The sequence below is a fragment of the Amphimedon queenslandica genome, unplaced genomic scaffold (assembly GCF_000090795.2).
Source record: "Amphimedon queenslandica unplaced genomic scaffold, v1.1 AMPQUscaffold_13465, whole genome shotgun sequence".
NCBI lineage: Eukaryota > Metazoa > Porifera > Demospongiae > Haplosclerida > Niphatidae > Amphimedon > Amphimedon queenslandica.
The window spans coordinates 154,188-172,938 of NW_003546299.1; the positions used below are offsets into that span (position 1 = coordinate 154,188).

General features: G+C 35.3%; 5 protein-coding genes across 7 annotated transcripts; 1 reads left to right on the forward strand and 4 right to left on the reverse strand.

Moving 5' to 3' along the window:
* Positions 1 to 6: 6 nt before the first annotated feature.
* LOC109581053 (uncharacterized) lies at positions 7 to 2,069 on the reverse strand. 3 transcript variants are annotated; one of them, XM_019994803.1, is made up of 7 exons: positions 1,961 to 2,069; positions 1,724 to 1,882; positions 1,413 to 1,589; positions 945 to 1,335; positions 665 to 730; positions 558 to 611; positions 7 to 361 (listed from the first exon to the last, which is right to left on the reverse strand). In XM_019994803.1, the coding sequence occupies exons 1-7, from the start codon at positions 2,013 to 2,015 to the stop codon at positions 94 to 96; spliced, it is 1,170 nt and encodes a 389-aa protein (XP_019850362.1). In that variant the 5' UTR covers positions 2,016 to 2,069; the 3' UTR covers positions 7 to 93. The 3 variants fall into 3 exon arrangements, with proteins under 3 accessions (XP_019850362.1, XP_019850361.1, XP_019850363.1); XM_019994802.1 differs by having other exon boundaries at positions 1,724 to 1,891; XM_019994804.1 differs by having other exon boundaries at positions 1,724 to 1,910; positions 1,961 to 2,053.
* A 1,787-nt stretch (positions 2,070 to 3,856) lies between these two features.
* LOC109581056 (uncharacterized) lies at positions 3,857 to 6,123 on the reverse strand. The gene is made up of 2 exons (XM_019994808.1): positions 4,939 to 6,123; positions 3,857 to 4,888 (listed from the first exon to the last, which is right to left on the reverse strand). Exons 1-2 carry the CDS (start codon positions 5,433 to 5,435, stop codon positions 4,753 to 4,755), a joined length of 633 nt encoding a protein of 210 aa, XP_019850367.1. The 5' UTR covers positions 5,436 to 6,123; the 3' UTR covers positions 3,857 to 4,752.
* Positions 6,124 to 8,697: 2,574 nt separating this feature from the next.
* LOC109581052 (neurotrypsin-like) lies at positions 8,698 to 12,926 on the reverse strand. Its single transcript, XM_019994801.1, has 14 exons — positions 12,836 to 12,926; positions 12,530 to 12,792; positions 12,302 to 12,455; positions 11,782 to 12,076; positions 11,138 to 11,732; positions 10,808 to 10,966; positions 10,591 to 10,764; positions 10,359 to 10,517; positions 10,142 to 10,315; positions 9,914 to 10,072; positions 9,697 to 9,870; positions 9,296 to 9,569; positions 9,037 to 9,117; positions 8,698 to 8,985 (listed from the first exon to the last, which is right to left on the reverse strand). The coding sequence occupies exons 5-14, from the start codon at positions 11,190 to 11,192 to the stop codon at positions 8,841 to 8,843; spliced, it is 1,554 nt and encodes a 517-aa protein (XP_019850360.1). The 5' UTR covers positions 11,193 to 11,732; positions 11,782 to 12,076; positions 12,302 to 12,455; positions 12,530 to 12,792; positions 12,836 to 12,926; the 3' UTR covers positions 8,698 to 8,840.
* LOC105312228 (cilia- and flagella-associated protein 97-like) lies at positions 12,890 to 14,514 on the forward strand. The gene is made up of 9 exons (XM_011404702.2): positions 12,890 to 13,127; positions 13,187 to 13,267; positions 13,357 to 13,481; positions 13,590 to 13,644; positions 13,705 to 13,758; positions 13,842 to 13,904; positions 13,972 to 14,058; positions 14,111 to 14,134; positions 14,396 to 14,514. The coding sequence occupies exons 1-9, from the start codon at positions 12,975 to 12,977 to the stop codon at positions 14,477 to 14,479; spliced, it is 726 nt and encodes a 241-aa protein (XP_011403004.2). The 5' UTR covers positions 12,890 to 12,974; the 3' UTR covers positions 14,480 to 14,514.
* On the reverse strand, positions 14,472 to 18,712 carry LOC109581050 (uncharacterized). Its single transcript, XM_019994799.1, has 14 exons — positions 18,578 to 18,712; positions 18,330 to 18,514; positions 17,930 to 18,152; positions 17,771 to 17,834; positions 17,448 to 17,582; positions 17,328 to 17,398; positions 17,092 to 17,277; positions 16,603 to 16,728; positions 16,348 to 16,554; positions 16,105 to 16,185; positions 15,982 to 16,053; positions 15,897 to 15,929; positions 15,626 to 15,736; positions 14,472 to 15,541 (listed from the first exon to the last, which is right to left on the reverse strand). The coding sequence occupies exons 1-14, from the start codon at positions 18,621 to 18,623 to the stop codon at positions 14,640 to 14,642; spliced, it is 2,442 nt and encodes an 813-aa protein (XP_019850358.1). The 5' UTR covers positions 18,624 to 18,712; the 3' UTR covers positions 14,472 to 14,639.
* Between the last annotated feature and the right edge of the window lie 39 nt (positions 18,713 to 18,751).

Below are 18,751 nucleotides of genomic sequence, written 5' to 3' on the forward strand. Positions count from 1 at the left end.
AAGTTGAACTTCAATCCATAAACACATGATGAATATGTAAACATAAAACATAATTTTAATATAAAAAATGAGTGAATGTGTATTTATGTGTACTTATGTTCTTAATGCTCCAGCATCTGGTGACTCATAAGTTACTTCATCTTCTTCTCCTGGTATGGTCTCATAAGGATTACTAACTGATCTGTTTTTATTATCATTGCTTGGTCTATCATAGGCTGGTTCATTATCCACATACTCATAAGCAGCAGTTGTCATTTCATACTGAGGTATGTCTGTGACTCTATTGTTTGATGTGTGGTAGCGGTTTGATCCTATAGCATCCAATGGTACTGATTCTACTGAATTAGCGATGCTAGCAGAACTGAAGGGAATAAAAGAATATTATACATTATGCATACATTAGGATGTTAGCATAAGGTGGGTGAGTTTATTTATGCATGGAAGCTAAAGTTATTGATGGTGTGGGTTTCATTTTTGCTTTTATTGATTCAGACTCTAACTTTATCCAAACACTGATAGATTTAGCAATAACAAAAAATATTGATGTTTATATTTACTTGTACATTGGACTGTACACCATACCATCATCATTACCATCAGGAGGTTTAAGACTAGATACAATGGAAGATATTTATTATAGTTTACAATAGAATTGAAGGCTTACTCTCCATAAACTGAAGCATTGGACACTTCCAAGAGCGTCCCTTTTCTCTCTAACTTGCTTTCATTCCTATTGGCAGAGTAATGATAACAAGACACTTTAGTTATTAGTTAATGCTTGATGGTTAAAATAACAAACTATATCTTACAGTAGCCAAATCAAAGAAGTGCAGAGTAAATAGCATAGCTTATAAAATGCATGAGTAATGTTCTTGTATAAACAACTGTTACCATAATAGGAATGCATGTATCTAAGTTATTGTCTGTATGTGTTTGTGTCTTACTTATTGTCAGATTTTCTTATTTTGTAGTAATACACGAGAGTCAGTGACATTAGTAGTATTGCTATTATGATCAGTAGTAGCACTGGGAGTATGATGGCTGATGTTACTGAAGCTGTACAGTTATCAACAGCACTTGCTATTGTGCCTGCTTCAGTAGTAGTGGCAGTTACTGATAAGGTAAGTGTAGTTGTGATAGTAAATACAACTGAAGCAAGAGGAGTAGTAGTAGGACATTCTTTATATGTACTAATAATCTCACTACTACTCTGGTATGATGATTCAAAAGGTGAAGGGAATGAAGGACAGTTACAAGGTGAGGAAGAAGGAGGCTCACAAAATGAGTTAGTTGAGGATGCTATTATTGTAGAAGTAGAAGGACATGTAGATGTATCTGAAAAAAATAATCAATGCAATAAAATCTTTTCCAAAAAAGTTGTAACTTTTTTGCACTACATGCAACTATATTACCAGGTAAAGAAGAGCATGAAACTCCTACATCTTCTGAATGACCGCAGTTATGATCCCCAATTAGATTTTGTGGGCAATCTAGCAGGCTACATTGATTACCAGAGCATTGCACCTCATCTAAAAATATAGCACCAGTACCCTGGCCATAACCATTGAGACCAGAGGAATATGTGGCACCTGAAGAGACAATAATTGAAAAATTTTATAGCTAGAAATACATGTACATATAGCAATTGAATTAAAGTGTGCCCCCATTGTCAAAATTTACCACAGAAAGAGAAGAGAAAAGAAGAAATAGAGAGCTAACTCACCATCAGTACTGTATCCCAATTGTCTACACACAACTCTTGCATTATTATAATTCCAACTGTCATCACAAACTGTGCCCCATACTTTGTTAATGCATATCTCAACACGTCCTTGATTAGGAGTATCACCATTAACCAACCTTATTTCCCCAGTTGTACAAGCTAAATTAGCTAATGTAAAAATTTTATACTGGTTAATGAGCAAATTAAATCAATGTCACAAGCACTTGATCCACTTACCATTTACAATAAAGCATGACACCTGAATTGAGAAGATAAATAAAAGAAACTTCATAATGACAAGCACAAGCTAGACTAGACTACTGGCCCTGGAGAGGGAGTAGATCATAGAGTAGGTGTGTGACTATCTATAAATACATGTAACTGCATGATGATAGTTAATTTATCTATAGCTTCCTGTTTCTAATATGCATTGAGCTATGTATACAAAATTATCTAACACTAATATTATGTTTATATATAGTCAAGTAAAGAGCTTTCACTCTTTCAAGTCTAATATGCCAATTATTCAGCAATATCTTTATAAATAACAGTCTTTGATTTCACTATAAAAACCATCAGATAATTGATCTTCAGGAACGGGTGGCAATTGGAGTGATGCACTGCGGAATGAGTCTGCCTGACTGTAATACAAATACACAAATAAGCAACTAGATTGATAAATTGTAACTTACTCATTATAACTCATATTGAATACAATTTCACTATCTACATCTTCGTCCACTATTTCCTTAAGAGTTGAGATTTTTCTTTCACAAACTGGTTTCCTAAAAAATAATACATTAATACCATAATAAGACTACTAAACTTAAGTGCTTTGTGGTGTGCACTGTATGCATGTCTAAGTCACTATACTCATTGATCAATTTATCTTACTTATTTAGAGTCTTTCTTCTTTTGTAGCAATATATGAAAGCCAGTGGTGATAAAAGTGATACTATTATTATCAGTAGTAATAGTGGCAGTACAATAGCTGATGTTATTGCTGCTGTACTTCCTGCAGCAGTAGCAGCAGAAGTTACTGTCACAGTGATAATGCTCTGGTATGATAGGCCTGAAAGGGACATTGTACAGCTATCAACAACACTTGATGCCCCTACAGTAGAAGTTACTGTGATGGTGATAATACTCTGGTATGATAGTTTTGAAAGACACATCATCGAAACTTGAGAGTTATCAACAACACTTTGTATCTCTACAGTAGTAGTTACTGTTACAATGGGAACAGTAAATGAGGCTATGCAGGTATCAATGAGACCTGATGCTATGCTTCTTGTAATAGTAGCAGTAGAAGTTACTGTTAAGGTGGTGACTGCTTGGTGGGTGACTGTGATTGAGGCTGTACAGGTGTCAATGAGACTTATTGCTGTGGTTTCTACAGTAGTGCAGTTATCAATAACACTTGGTACTGTGCTTCCTACAGCATTAGCAGTAGTAGTGATTGTTAAGGTAGTGACTGCAATGCTACTCTGGTAAGGACAATTGCAAAAAAAAGAAGAGTAATGTTCAACAAATGAGTTTGCCAAAGATGTTGTTGTAGATGCTGTTGGAGATGGTAAGGAATCAAATGGAGTACATGTAGATCTACCTGTAAAAAGAGTGATTAGCAATCTAGTAAAACATAAATATAGCTAACTATCTAAGCTTACTTTGTAAAGAAGGGCATGAAACTCCTACATCTTCATGATGACCACAGTTATGAACTCTAATTGGATCGTGTAAGCAATCCAGTAGGTTACATTCATGACCAGAGCAGACCACATCATCTAAAAATATACTGCCAGTACCACCACCATAATTATGTATATATGTTACACCTGAAGAAAAAGAAAGAACAAAACATTACAACCTAATGTCAATAATTGCAAAATGGCAATTAAGAGAAAGAAAAGGAGATAGCGCTGACTCACCATCAGTATTATATCCCAACTGTCTACACACAACTTCTGAATTATGAACATACCAAATGTCATCACAAACTGTCCCCCATGTTCCATTGATGCATATCTCAACACGTCCTTGATTAGAAGTGAGACCATTAGCCAATCTTACTTCCCCAGTTGTACAACCTAGTAATGGCATTCTATTTATGTAGAGTAAAGTACTTGTAAATGTAAGTATAGACTAGTCCATATTTAGACATGCTGCATAAAAACATGGGCATTTAACTTTTCCCCAATATACTTACCATTCACTAAGAAATGTGACATCTGAATTGAGAAAAGAAATAGAAGAAACTTCATGATAACAAGCTCTAATACCGAAGTAGATTGTGTAGCAAACTACATGTATATGTACCGGTATTCTATACCTAGCTATTTTATTTCAATGTTTTATTAGCTTATGTGCACAAACATGTAGATGCACAAACTATTGCTTTGCATGCTTATTCTATCAGTGCCGGGGAATACAAAGAGTGAGTGATAACTTATTTTATAAAACAAAACAATTGACAAACAAAGACACAATAATAACCCACTGCTATTCTACCATGAGATTTGTCCCAATACAATTGTCAGTCATTCCTCACATGTAACTGAAAAGTAAATGAGTATGATGACAATATACCAAATTAGTCATTCAAGCTGAGAATAGCAGCAGATTCAGTGCCAGGGCTATTGTGATGTAGGAGTTTTCATAGCTGCCTAGCAATGCCCATTTGACACTAGTGACACACGTTGCAATTCGGAATTAATGAAGGCAAATTTTTTATTTGTTCATATAACAGCTGATCCAGTAACATGTCATTGGTGATAGTCAACAAAGAAAGTGAGCCTAGAGACTCACAGTGAGCACAATTCATTCACTGGTTATAGTCAATATAATTAAAATAATGACCATAAATATAAAATTATGTATTAAAAGCAAAAAAGACAATTTTGCATGTTGTTCCAGTTTAATTTATGAAATATGTTTTAATACGTACACTAGGAATATAATTAGTTAGATCACACTTATGTATGCAAAATTATCAACACATTATTTATCAGTCAGTCATAACTGAGGGATGCTCATATATAAAGAACTTCCTCTCCTTTCTCAGCTTCCATCTCAGGAGTATCTGTAACTTCAGTATAAATAGGTCCTTGTTGATTTTCAGGAATGGATGACAATGGGAGTGATGCACTACCTGATGAGTCTTGTTGACTAGACATGAGGTACATATGAACTTGGATTAATGATCAATGGTAGCTTACCCAGTATCAATAGCATTGTATGCTTCATTATCACTAATGCTATCAATAGCTCTGTTGTTTACTTCTTCTAGATGAACAGGCTCATTTAAAACTGGGAAAGCATTTAAAACTTTACTAATACCAGTCTTTTGACGATAACGATAGATTACAAACAGTATAATAAGGATGGATGCAACTAGAACCAGAATCAGTATTGGTACTACAACTGCTGCTGTAACTGCTCCTTGACATGTTACTGAAGCTGTACAGTTATTAAGAGAACTTGTTATTATACGTACTTCAGTAGTAGTGGCAGTTACTGATAGGGTAAGTGTAGTTGTGATTGTAAGTACAACTGAAACAAGAGGAGTTGTAGTAATAGTGGTAGTAGGACATCCTTTATATGTACTAGTACACTCACTACTACTCTGGTATGATGATTCAAAAGGTGAAGGGAATGAAGGACAGTTACAAGGTGAGGAAGAAGGAGGCTCACAAAATGAATTAGTTGAAGACATTATTATTGAAGATGCTGATGGGGATGGTATGGAATTTAATGGAGTACATGTATCTGCAAAAAGATGAATTTGAGCGTAGATCTAGTTCATATAAATATCTACCTAAAGAAGGACATGAAACTCCTACATCTTCTGAATGAACACAGTTATGATTTCCGACTGGATTACGTGGGCAATCCAGTAGGTTACATTCATTACCAGAGCAGACCACTTCATCTAAAAATATACTGCCAGTACCACTACCATAGCCATTGGGACCAGAGAAATATATAGCACCTGAAGATACATAATATAATTTGAAAAATTTCATAGCTAGAACTACATGTAGATCTAGCAATTGAATTAAAGTGTCAAAAATGACCACAGAAAGAGAAAAAAGATATAGAGAGGCAACTCACCATCAGTACTGTATCCCAATTGTCTACACACAACTCTTGCATTACTATTGGTCCATAAGTCATCACAAACTGTCCCCCATGTTCCACTGATACATATCTCAACACGTCCTTGATTAGGAGTAGCACCATTAACTAATCTTACTTCCCCAGTTGTACAAGCTAATACAAAAATATTATACTGGTTAATGAACAAAGTCAATACAAACAATTAAGCACTTGATCCACTTACCATTTACAATAAAGCATGACACCTGAATCAAGGAAATAAACAGAAGAAACTTCATAACGACAAGCACAAGCTACTAATCCTGGGAGTGGGAGGGAGTAGAATATGATATGAAAGAAGCTGATGCAAGATACATTGGTTCCTGTTTCTAATTTGTATTAAGTTATGTACACAAACATGTGGTACTATCTAAGACATACAAGTACTATTGCTATGTTAATAAATAAAAGAGTTGTCTCTCTTTCTTCAGTTTTAATAATGCCAATTGTTTTGCAAACTGCTCTTCATAAATAACAATCTTTAATTTCAGTATAAATCCCATCATATAGATCTTCAGGAATAGGTGGCAATGGGAGGGATGCACTGCCTAATGAGTCTTGTCGACTATATAATGAGTAGTAATTAATAATTAAATTGTAGCTTACCCATCATAACTCATGTTAAATACAACTTCACTATTTGCTACATCTTCATATTCTAATTCTTTAAGAGTTGAACTTCTCCTGTCATCACAAACTGGTTCTCTAAAAAAATGGATTTTTAATGTAATACGACTATTAAACAACATTTGTGTATGCACATATTAGATAAAAGTACATCGTATTCAGTAGAAAGTAATGTATCTGCATGAGTCTGATCAATTATTTCTTACTTATTATTTACAGCCTTTCTTGTTCTGTAGTAATAAATGAGAGGCAGTGACATTAGTGATATTATGATGATCAGTATCAATAGTAGTACAGCCAGCACAATTGCTGATGCTTTTGCTGCTGCTGTACCTCCTACAGCATTAGGAGTAGCAGTGGCTATTAAGGTGGTGACATTGATACTACTCTGATAAGGGCAGTCACAAGTTGAGGAAGAACAAAATGGGTAAGATGCTGTTAAAAAAATGAAATATCTTAGTCAGTAGCCTACATATAGAGGTAGATTCATGTGTGTGAGCTGTGTATGTATGTACATGTGCATCATTGATTATTTGTAATTACCTGGTAAAGAAGAGCATGACACTCCTACATCTTCTGTATGATCACAGTTATGAGTTCCAAATATATATGATGAGCAAGCCAGTAGGTTACATTCATTACCAGAGCATTGCACATTATCTAAAACTATAGGACCAGTGCCCTGGCCATAATAAGCATTTGTAAAAGCTGTAGCACCTGAAGGGAAAGAATAAGCAATTGAATTAAAATAACAATTTTTTCTAAGGACAATAGTTAAGCCAACTCACCATCAGTACTGTATCCCAATTGTCTACATACAACTTTTGCATTATTATTAGTTACCCAAAAGTCATCACATACTGTGCCCCATACTCCATTGATACATATCTCAACACGTCCTTGATTAGAAGTAGCACCATTAGCCAATCTTACTTGCCCAGTTGTACAAGCTAATGTCAAAATATTTTATATTAAAATAATAAATCATATTCTAGACTATGCTCCTATACTGCAATAGATCTACTACAAAGTACTTGTAAAATTACAAGAACAGGTGGCATAAAATAATTGGTTGATAATTTCCTCCAATATATCAGATATACTTACCAATTACCAAAAAATATGACATTTGAATTGAGAGGAGAAATAGAAGAAACTTTACATGCATTCTCACAGTGACAATTAAGTTCTAACACTGATAGATTGTATGGCAAACTAGCAGTTTTATTATAGATATCTATTTATCAACTAGCAATTTCAATGTTTTATTAGCTATATGTGCACAAACATGTAGCTACACAAACTTATTCTATTAGTGTTGGGGATTAGAAAGAGTGGAAGATAACTTATTTTATAAAACAAAACAATTGACAAACAAAGACATGCACAAACATATCTAATAATAATTCACTGCTATTCTATTGTAAGTAAGATTTGTCTCAATGCAATTATGAAGCCAATGCTTAGTCACAATATTCACAAAATTAGTCATTCATAACTGAAGAACTTTCATAAAGAGCTACCTCTCCTCCTTTGCTTCAAAGTCAGGAGCATCATCACTTCAGTATAGATATAGGTACTTGATTTTCAGGAATGGATAGCAATGGGTGTGATGTGCTTCCTTGTAAACTACAGTGTATGGAATAAACAATATAATCAATTGTAACTTACTTAGTAGTAATACGGGAGTTGTATGCTTTATTTAAATAAAAAGCTTTTTCTCCTACTTTTCAAAAGTTGAATCTCTTCTATTGTCCCCATGAACAGGCTAATTGAAAATTTGAAAAGCATTCACATTTTTACTAATGCCAGTTTTTTGACAATAGCAATAAAGTACAAATAGTATAATAAGGACGGATACAACTAGAATCAGAATCGGTATTGGTACTACAACTGCTGCTGTAACTGCTCCTTGACATGATCTCAGCTTCTGCATTATCATATATATCCTAATAATCATCACAAACTGTGCACCATATTGCATTGGTAAATATGGTATCTTCCTTAGGAGTGACACCATCAACCAATCTTACTTCCCAGTTAAGCATGATAGATATTAATATTATCAGATCTATGATTGAACCATATACCATGCATATAACTTTACAAGGTCTACCTGCTAAATTGTTAACAGTAAGACTGTATGTTTTACATATTGGGATATGTGTTCCTTTATGACTTATGAAAAAATATTTGAATGTTTTATTGAGCTAGATTTATGTACACATAAACATGTGACACTATCTACACAAACACTACTGCTGTCATGTTTATTAATATTAGTCAATTTGTTGAGTATAACTAAAGGAACAAAAAGTTTAATCTCCTCCTTCACTCAAATTTTAGTGGCATCTTGATATATGTGATTGCAAGAAGAGTCCATTGTTGTGTAGTCTTGATCATTAGTACCATCAGATACTTGATTTTCAGGAATAGCTGGCAAGGGGAGTGATGTGAATTGACTGCATGATATTTGCTGACTGTAGGAAATAGAAAAATTAATTGATGATTAATGATCAACTGTAGCTTACTTAGTATCATTATACCTGATATTGAATACAACATCATCATCTAATTTAGCAGTCAAAGTTCTTTTGCCAGAAACTGGTTTTCTAATAAAAAGTAAGACGTACTTGTACTGTGATAAAATAGTATTTATATACATTCTACACAGCTTATTATTATGCAGTGTATTGCAGTGCATATGCATAGTTTCATGTTCATTAATAATTATTGTGTAAGAGTCAATCAATATTTGAATTTACTCATTAATTTATAATTATATCTTACCTATTTACAGCCTTTCTTATTTTGTAGTAATAAAAGATGAGAGTCAGTGATATTAGTAGTACAATAATCATCAGTAGTATTATTGGCAGTATAATAGCTGACATTATTGCTGCTGTGCTTTCTACAGTAGCAGTGGCAGTTACTGTTATTGGTATGGTGGTGACAGTGATGCTACTCAGGTTGAATGGTGAGGAAGAAGGAGGCTCACAAAATGAGTTGGTTACTGTCAATATTACTGTAGATGGTGTTGGAGATGGCAATGACTCGCATGTATCTGTATAAGCAATGATCATAGCACATACAATGAAGTATAAGAAGTATATTAAATCAAATAAGCTTATATGTGCATGTTATGTGTGAGCTTACAGTTACATCTGTATAATCAATGTTAAACTATTTACCTAAAGAGCATGAGACTGCTACATCTTCTGAATGATCACAGTTATGACTTCCAATTGGATAATGTAAGCATGCCAGCAGGTTATATTCATTACCAAAGCATTGCACCTCATCTAAAAATATGCTACCAGTACCACTACCATAATTATGATCAGGGCCTCTGAAATATGTAGCACCTAAAGGGAAAGCATAACAATTTATCCAAAAGGTCTAACTCACCATCAGTATTATATCCCAATTGTCTACACACAACTCTTGCACTATTATTGGTCCATAAGTCATCACAAACTGTGCCCCACACTCCATTGATACATATCTCAACACGTCCTTGGTTAGGAGTAGTGCCATTAACCAATCTTACTTCCCCAGTGAAACAAGCTTTAGTGCAAATTAAAATAATCTTGTTAAAATTTACTTGCAGATATTTATAATATTTGATCTATTTACCTAAAGAGCATGAGACTGCTACATCTTTTGAATGATCACAGTTATGAGTTCTAATTGGATTATGTAAACATCCCAGCAGGTTATATTCATTACCAAAGCATCGCACACCATCTAAAAATATGCTGCCATTGCCACTACCATAATTATGATCAGGGCCTCTGAAATATGTAGCACCTAAAGGGAAAGCATAACAGTTCATCCAAAAGGTCTAACTCACCATCAGTATTATATCCCAATTGTCTACATACAACTCTTGCATTATTATAATTCCAATCGTCATCACAAACTGTGCCCCATACTCCATTGATACAAATCTCAACACGTCCTTGATTAGCAGTAGTACCATTAGCCAATCTTACTTCCCCAGTGAAACAAGCTTTAGTGCAAATTAAAATAATTTTGTTAAAATTTGCTTGTAAATATTCATTATAATTATTTGAACTATTTACCTAAAAAGCATGAGACTGCTACATCCTCTGAATGATCACAATGATGACTTCCAATTGGATAATGTAAGCATCCCAGCAGGTTATATTCATTACCAAAGCATCGCACACCATCTAAAAATATGCTGCCATTGCCACTACCATAATTATGATCAGGGCCTCTGAAATATGTAGCATCTAAAGGGAAAGCATAACAGTTCATCCAAAAGGTCTAACTCACCATCAGTATTATATCCCAATTGTCTACACACAACTCTTGCATTATTATAATTCCAATTGTCATCACAAACTGTGCCCCACACTCCATTGATACATATCTCAACACGTCCTTGATCAGGAGTAGTACCATTAACTAATCTTACTTCCCCAGTTGTACAAGCTATAAAAATTAAGAATATTTAAAACTAGCTTTTTTGTCTAGTCTAGTTTTATTATGACAACATAGGGATGCTGCAATACTGTAAATGACTTGTATAGTCATAGAAGCATAGTTATGTTAGCTATTCTGATTGAGATACTTTCTTAAATATAAATCTATCTAGTCACTTACTGTTTACTAAGAAATATGACATCTGGATTGAGAAGAGAAACAGAAGTAATTTCATGGTGGCAAGTTAAATCTACATGTATGTATATTGTGCGGCAAGCTAGCTATTATAGATCTATCAAATATCAGTAGATCTGTCTAGTTGTTGACCTGTTTCTATTTTCAGTGTTTCATTAGTCATGCATACGAGTGATAGCTCATGTAGTCTCCCCATAGCCAGTGAGGGGCTGGCTATGGCAAGAGACTATAGCTCGTGTATGTTTAGTTTTGGGACCAGGCCTGTATGTTTATCTGTCATTATCATGAATTTTAAACAGAGGAAGACCATCATTCAACAAACAAGGAAACAATCAAATTTACATAGTAATGCACAACAGGCTAACAATTAATGCTCATTACTAATAATAATAATAGCCTACAACTATTGCAAACTTATATTTATTAGTCAGTCATAACTGAGGGATGTTCATAAAGAACTTCCTCTCCTCTTCCAGCTTCCATTTCAGGAGTATCCCTAACTTCAGTATAAATAGGTCCTTGTTGATTTTCAGGAATGGATGACAATGGGTGGGATGCACTACCTGATGAGTCTTGTCGACTAGACATGAGGTACATATTAGATTAGCTAATAATCAATGGTAACTTACCCAGTATCAATAGCATTGTACGCTTCATTATCACTAATGTTATAAATAGCTCTGTTGTCTACTACTTTTAGAGTTGAAGCTTTTTTGTCACCATCAACAGGCTCGTTGAAAAGTGGAAAAGCATTTAAAACTTTACTAATGCCAGTCTTTTGACGATAACGATAGAGTAAGAACAGTATAATAAGGATGGATATAACTAAAACCAGAATCAGTATTGGTACTACAACTGCTGCTGTAACTGCTCCTTGACATGATCTCTCTGCTTCTGGAGTTCCCATTGTAGGTGTAGCAGTTGCTATAATAATTATTATTATTTTAGATCAAAATTTATCTAAAGGCCACTGTACACCAGCCAATGCTATTGGAGGCAATCTGTGGTTACTTTCATTTTCAGGCAACACTGCTGCCTATAAAGCTGTTCTATTCTAAACAACACATTGCTTACAATATAAAAGTAACCACAGATTGCAAGCAATGGACTATAGAATTGCCTGGTGCAAAGTGGGATGCACATGCTTACCATTAGTTAATGGGCAGCCTATGAGATTAATCCTCCAAGAAAAATAAGAGGTGACATTATTAGTGACTGTCATTATGTATAGCTGTAATCTTTGACTCAGAATCGGTTCTTGAAAGAAAAAACTAACTTCATTAGGACTGGAAGTTACAAAAGACTATTGGAATGTAAGAGATAGCTCTAACCTGAAGTCTTTTTGCAATTGATTGTAAAATAATTTTCATAACTTACATTTGATAAATTCTGAAAGGGGCTATTTAAAGAAGGAGCATACGAAAGGGAAAAATTGTTTACGTATCCTTCTGTTGACGATTCTCCAGAACTTGTTAGTCCAATGAGAATGAAGGGCTCACGAAAAGTTAAAACTCCATTTCCAGGCACGTCGTTTATTGATGCACTCCAAATTTCATTTAATGAAACAGACAAAACTTCATTAAATTCTGAAGTAGAGACATCAGTGCTTGTAATCAACTGCAAAGCACCATTGGGACAACCTATGGTAAATCTATCATTTGCAGCAAATCAGAGCTTCCTTACTGTACTGTGTCAAAGGTTGGACAGCTAATACAAGGGCTGAGAATAACAGCAGATTCACTGCCAGGGCCATTGTAAGTTTGGGAGTTTTCATAGCTGGCCAGCAGGCTAGCAATGCAAATCTGATATTCATTGGTCTGGAATGAAATTCTTACTCACCATGGCAACCGTCCAAGGATTGGATAAATACACAAAGATGGCGTATGCGGGGAGCCACAGCACCAGTTTGCCGGCCTGCAACAGGCTGCTGGAGAGAAAATGGAACGACAAAAAGCTACACGACCTTCAGCAAAGAGTTAGTTACAGGGAATGAGTGTCAAATTTACACCTAAAACTCTTAATTTACTTGTATAGTTGAGATCTACAAGATCTACTGTTGACAACAAAGCTCCAAAAGATTATCAACACATCAGACAGAACAGGAAGAAAGCACAGGTATAGAATATGTCTGTATGTGTGTGTAAAACACCAAGTTATATCACAGGCTACCTAAGCATTATTGTTAATCTCGTTATAACATCTAGTTAGAGGAAGAAAGGATGGCTGTCATCCAAAGACACAATGATCAGTTACTACAGAAGATGGACACCATTATGCACACAACAGGTCGAGTAGACCATCGTAACATGGACTGGAAGCCAAAGAGAAGGTACAAATTGACTATCATTAATGACATAGTGACAACAACAGAGATTCCATACTTAATATGCATGTAAAACAAATGCAAGCAAAGTATTCATTTTTCTGTTGTTTTTAGTCTTAACTTTTTCAAGAAGAATGAAGAGATAAGTAGAGTAATGAAAGAGAATCAGGTACACAAGCATTATACTGACAGCAATATTGCATGCCTTTTATCTCAACGTTATTCATAGACCTTACTCAAGCGAATACAGGGAGCTAGACCACAGTACAGCATTCAGAACTGGGTAAGAGAAAGAGAGTGGAAGGGAAATATAAGACAGAGTTGACGTATAGAAGAAAGCACTTTCACATTCTGTCTTCTTTCTAGGAGCTTGATTTTCAACGACATCGTTCAATGAGTAAAAACATTTCGCTACTACCGCCAGTGAAGGTAAAGAGATATGATGGATTCATTTATTTATTTATTTATTCAATTATTTAATTTATTTATTTATTAGCCTCAAGTAAGGACTAGAGCTAAGACGTTACCTTGTGAATTAGAAATGAGTGCTGGAAGAGTCAAACTACCACCAATCAATTCACATGTGAGCAATAGAATAAACATTATTGATGTATCACTATTTCTGTTTACTACAGACCAGTCGACCGGAAACTGAATATGTAAGTGATTATATGCATCTACATGTACATGTACATGCATGCACAGTTGCACAGTGTCTTGAATTCTGCCCTGGGGTCAATTGCAATTGCACATGTACATGCAATTGTAATGAGAGGCTCAATTACAAATTACAATTTCATAATTGTAATTGTTATGGGCAAAATTGAATTTTTTAAAAGTGTATTTGTCATTGAGGCTTTGTAAATTGATGCCAGGTCTACTTGCATTAGTAGTTCTAGCTGAATGTGTTGTGTTTGTAGAGTGATATTCAGGAAGAGATCATTGATGTAGAACAACCAATCACTGAACTGAAGAGTCAACAACAACAATCCAATGTTTTGTAAAAATAATAATAAAATTCTCATTTTGATTTTGATACTTACATACAAACATAGACACACAACTCGACTTTTAATAAAAATTTATAAGTTTATATATTGTATTATAAATATTATAGTTTTATACCAATGATATGAAATTTTTTAATATTTGATTTCGTTATCATTATACTTCCTCCTCGTCATCTTCCTCACTTTCAGACAGTAAATGTGTTTTTAGTGGAAAAGACTTGGTATCTGTTGATTTACGACGCAAAGGAGAGTAACTAGGAGAAGAGAAGGTCCTCTTAAACGGGTTCTTTGAGGGAGAAGCACATGAAGGAAGAGGAGAGAATGGAGGTGGAAGTGGAGAAGATGAAGCTTGTGACAGTACATCAAGGTGATCGTAATCGTCACTGTTGGATGAAAGGCAAGGCTCGCTCCTCACTGTAAATAATTTCCTTTCTTTTCCTTCGGCTGAAATTACAAGAGCATCTTGACGTGACAGTCTCTTACTCAGGAGGGCTGGAGGTGGTATAGCCTGGCCTACTGTTACCGAGGCAGGCATTGCTTTACTCTCAGTAGAGGCAGCAGTATCAGGTTTTGGTGGAGTAGGTGTCGCCCTGCAAGGTACTGGTACTTCGTAGGTAGAATTGTATGATGGGCCTTCAATCAACTGGTCACGAATGTAGCTCTTTCTTGATTTCATGCTAGCACCTTTCCTTGTAAAACCACGAGGCTGTGACTGCTTACGCATGACTATTGATACTGGCGCATAGCGATTGGCTTGCTGGTGATTCCAGATTTCGTCAACATTCAGTACATGGTAGGAACCAGATTTCTTTCTCTGTGCAATGATGAATGGAGTGTAGTGCGTCTGTGAGAGAGATCGTTGTAATGAGCTCAGTCCTTTTGCTTTCCTTGTGGTGCGTTCTTGATTCTTCGCTCCAGACGAGCTCCTCTGTGAATCTGGAGGGTGTACGTCATTAGGAATACTTGCATAATCTCCTGAGCTGACTGCGTTCTTTATGTCACGCAGATAAACTCTCTTTTTTGAAGAAATAGGATCAAGACTGCTACTATTAGGATCTGTATGGGGAATGAAAAATGAGTGAAGTACATAATCTCTAATGAATAACAATGTAGATCTAGTACTGTGTGTCATAAGCTCACCTTCATTTATGTCAAGGCTATGCACTGTAGAGTATAAGTGCTGCGAAGAGCCATCGCTGTTTATTGACGTCCCTTGCCTCATGATGTTCCTAACTCTGTCATATATAGGATCTAATAGTTGTGGGAAAAAAAGAATTAAATTATGAGATAATAGTGGACATACTTGGATACATTCTCTCAGATTACACACCCACAACACACAAACACACGCACACACACAAACACACGCACACACACAAACACACGCACACACACACACACACACACTTACCTGGCTTTTCTAATTCATGATAGATTGGTTCATCTTAAAAATAAAATTTGAGCTTTAAAATGAGGAAGTGGTCTGAAATATTTACCTTCAGAGCATAAACAAGACTGACATATAAGAGAAGGCTGTTCCAATACCTGATAAATGGGATCATCTGTAGCTAAAAATACATTTCAAATATTAAACAAAATTATAAATTCACTATGCATACTTGAACTAGCATCTTGTGACTGCTCTAGTGAAGCACTGACCGACTTTTCCCCATCTGGTAGTATAACAAGATATAAAGACTCTACACGTTAAAACAAACATATAAAGTTTCCATAATTGCACACAACTTGTGCTGTCAAATTTTTTTGACGGCTTGTAAACACCTTAAGGTGTTAACAAGATATAGTTTTATGAAATAAATTACAACTATTTCTCTTTTCTTTGTCCTCTCTCTCTCTCTTACCATCCTCATTCTCATTAATTGGATTATGACACACAGAGCAGAGAGGAGGCGAATCAGGTGATGCTGAAGACACTGGATCAAGAACGTGATAAATTCTACTTGATAAAGAATCCTCAGGTTGTATATCTTCGTCCCCTCTCCCTGGATCATGTTGTTCTAAATCAGGAACAGTCACATCTAGTACAAAATAAGTACGCTTCTCGTCACCTACAAAAAATTAATGTACTAATAATACAAAACACTATATTTTATTACTTGTTGTTTCTACAAGTTCATCGTCAATTACATCTTTTTGTGAATGATTGCTCTCTCTTCTTTCTTCTCTTCCTTGCATGATGCCCACAGGCTCTTCTAGTACAGCATAGTGTCTACCTTCCTCCTCTGTTTGTGTCAATTTGATTATATAATAGACACATTAGAAAGAGAGAGAGAGAGGATGGATGAATGTAACAAAGAAGACACACAGAGCTGACACTATTAAGTTATGATTTCCTTATCAAACATGCTGGCAAAATAATAGTAACGATGAGGATGATAATGTATACGATATAACACTTGACTACCTTGGAAGTTGAAAATGGGTACAGACATACATAAACATGCACAAAGGAGTGACTGTAAACATCAACAGCTTGTGGCTTCATTTAATATACAAAGTGCATGGGAATATTAATACTAATAACACAATTAAAAGTTGCATTAAGCACGTATGCAATGAGTGATGTTGTATATCTCTAACTATACCTTGATCTCTTTTATGGTCGATATTAAACCGATTGAGAGTGTCAGCATGACCTAGATCAATGATGTTTTCAAGTGATATTGAGACTTTGCTGTTTCGAGGCGGAGGCATTATCGGAGGTACATCAGGAATATTGAGAAGAGCTGGAGATATGTAGACTTGACTTCCTTGAGATTGACGATTAGCTCCTGAAAGTAAAGAAGAGTATATAGAGAAGCTAAAGTTGATTTATACATACCACAAAATGAAACACTAATCGGTGAGGTGGAAGGGACTGGATAAAAACCATTGCTATGCTCCAAGGTTGATCTAAAACATGATTATTATTAAGAATGTCAATAAAGACACAGTCACATACCCACGTGTGCTATAACTGATACTCTTTATAGTGTCATTGTATGGGCTATTGTAGCTGGAGTCAGTTAGTCCATTAGCCTCTGGATCTAACGCTAATTGTGGCTCATAGTTAGCTTTTCTTTTTTGATAACAGCAACTACATGCAATCAAAACAAACACTAATTAATTTTGTTAATATGAAACCATGCAGGATGATGCTATTTACAAACACTTTAATTGCATTGCTTTCGAGATTAGAGAAGCATGACTGTGTGTATAGAGTCCATATAAACCAACTACCAGTACATTTATACAGAGTGTATAATTCCATGGAGGGTGCTATACCTTAGCAATGTTCCTCCAATAGTAATGACTAAGATGAAGGATAGTCCAAGACTCAACAGAGCCCCTACAAAAAACAGATAAGATTACAGCAACTCACACAACAGTGCACATTTTTAGGGAATATTTCATTTCAAAGTAATTCAATTATAGTATGTTTACCCTCTTCTCTTTGAGCTTGTTTCCCATCCTGCCTCCTACTACTGGCCTTCTCACCTATTGACCTCACGGTTTTGATGTTATTTTTAATGTTAATATCTGTCTCAATGTTGTGGCTACTGCAGTCAATTCCAAGTGCACCTTGTATACACACAGATACTTGAGAGGCAATGGTGAGTGTGTTGCTTGCGAATGTGATGTTTAATATGCAGGCATTGCTTTTAGCCTATTATAAAGAAAACTAGAGTAACACTACATCCTTTATGAATGTTATCCATTGCAACAGCTTTGATGCAACAGCTATAGCTACATGCATACAATTTGTTCAATTAAAACTTCACTGTTTGTATTATAATTCTACACAAACCTTTCTTAATAGTGCTATTATTATTATTAGACTCACTTTAATCAATGTTGGTTGACTCAGAACAGAGATCCTCTCCTTAACACTGCAGTCATTCCCATCTCCCTTCACTAGTAGCTCAAACCCAGTTACTTGAGTTCCTTGTGGATAAGTGAGCTTTATTCTCTCACCGCAGTATTCTCCTTTGTTTCCAATCACATCATTTGGGGCAATGCCAACACAAGCTGCACGTGTTAATTGGACAAGAAAGCTTACGTGCAAGATTTACATAGTACAAGATGACATACCTTTTGAACTGTGAAGAAACCAAAAGAGCAGGAATATCTTGATCATGGTCTTTTCTTTTTACAAAATGGCCCAAATCTACCTCGAAATCTACTTTATGCTGAAAATGAGTTACCGGTGCAGTGACGCTAATGATTGGGTGCGGTAAAGAGGAGCATACGCCCTAATCCACGTGG

What these genes read in the sequence shown, in the direction of transcription:
- LOC109581050 (XM_019994799.1), bottom strand. Translation starts at nt 18,623, where the DNA reads ATGATCAAGATATTCCTGCTCTTTTGGTTTCTTCACAGTTCAAAAG. An exon ending in GTTTCTTCACAGTTCAAAAG is followed by an intron (nt 18,515 to 18,577) that starts GTATGTCATCTT and finishes TAACACGTGCAG; the next exon opens with CTTGTGTTGGCATTGCCCCA. An exon ending in GTCTTGTTTATGCTCTGAAG is followed by an intron (nt 15,930 to 15,981) that starts GTAAATATTTCA and finishes TTTATTTTTAAG; the next exon opens with ATGAACCAATCTATCATGAA.
- LOC109581056 (XM_019994808.1), bottom strand. Translation starts at nt 5,435, where the DNA reads ATGTCTTCAACTAATTCATTTTGTGAGCCTCCTTCTTCCTCACCTTGT. An exon ending in TACAATGCTATTGATACTGG is followed by an intron (nt 4,889 to 4,938) that starts GTAAGCTACCAT and finishes CCTCATGTCTAG; the next exon opens with TCAACAAGACTCATCAGGTA.
- LOC105312228 (XM_011404702.2), top strand. Translation starts at nt 12,975, where the DNA reads ATGAAATTCTTACTCACCATGGCAACCGTCCAAGGATTGGATAAATAC. An exon ending in AGAACAGGAAGAAAGCACAG is followed by an intron (nt 13,268 to 13,356) that starts GTATAGAATATG and finishes TATAACATCTAG; the next exon opens with TTAGAGGAAGAAAGGATGGC. An exon ending in GACTGGAAGCCAAAGAGAAG is followed by an intron (nt 13,482 to 13,589) that starts GTACAAATTGAC and finishes TGTTGTTTTTAG; the next exon opens with TCTTAACTTTTTCAAGAAGA.
- LOC109581053 (XM_019994802.1), bottom strand. Translation starts at nt 2,015, where the DNA reads ATGAAGTTTCTTTTATTTATCTTCTCAATTCAGGTGTCATGCTTTATT. An exon ending in ATAAGAAAATCTGACAATAA is followed by an intron (nt 731 to 944) that starts GTAAGACACAAA and finishes CTCTGCCAATAG; the next exon opens with GAATGAAAGCAAGTTAGAGA. An exon ending in AATGCTTCAGTTTATGGAGA is followed by an intron (nt 612 to 664) that starts GTAAGCCTTCAA and finishes CATTGTATCTAG; the next exon opens with TCTTAAACCTCCTGATGGTA.
- LOC109581052 (XM_019994801.1), bottom strand. Translation starts at nt 11,192, where the DNA reads ATGAAATTACTTCTGTTTCTCTTCTCAATCCAGATGTCATATTTCTTA. An exon ending in AGCAGTCTCATGCTCTTTAG is followed by an intron (nt 10,073 to 10,141) that starts GTAAATAGATCA and finishes TTTGCACTAAAG; the next exon opens with CTTGTTTCACTGGGGAAGTA. An exon ending in AGCAGTCTCATGCTCTTTAG is followed by an intron (nt 9,570 to 9,696) that starts GTAAATAGTTTA and finishes TTGCTTATACAG; the next exon opens with ATACATGCGAGTCATTGCCA.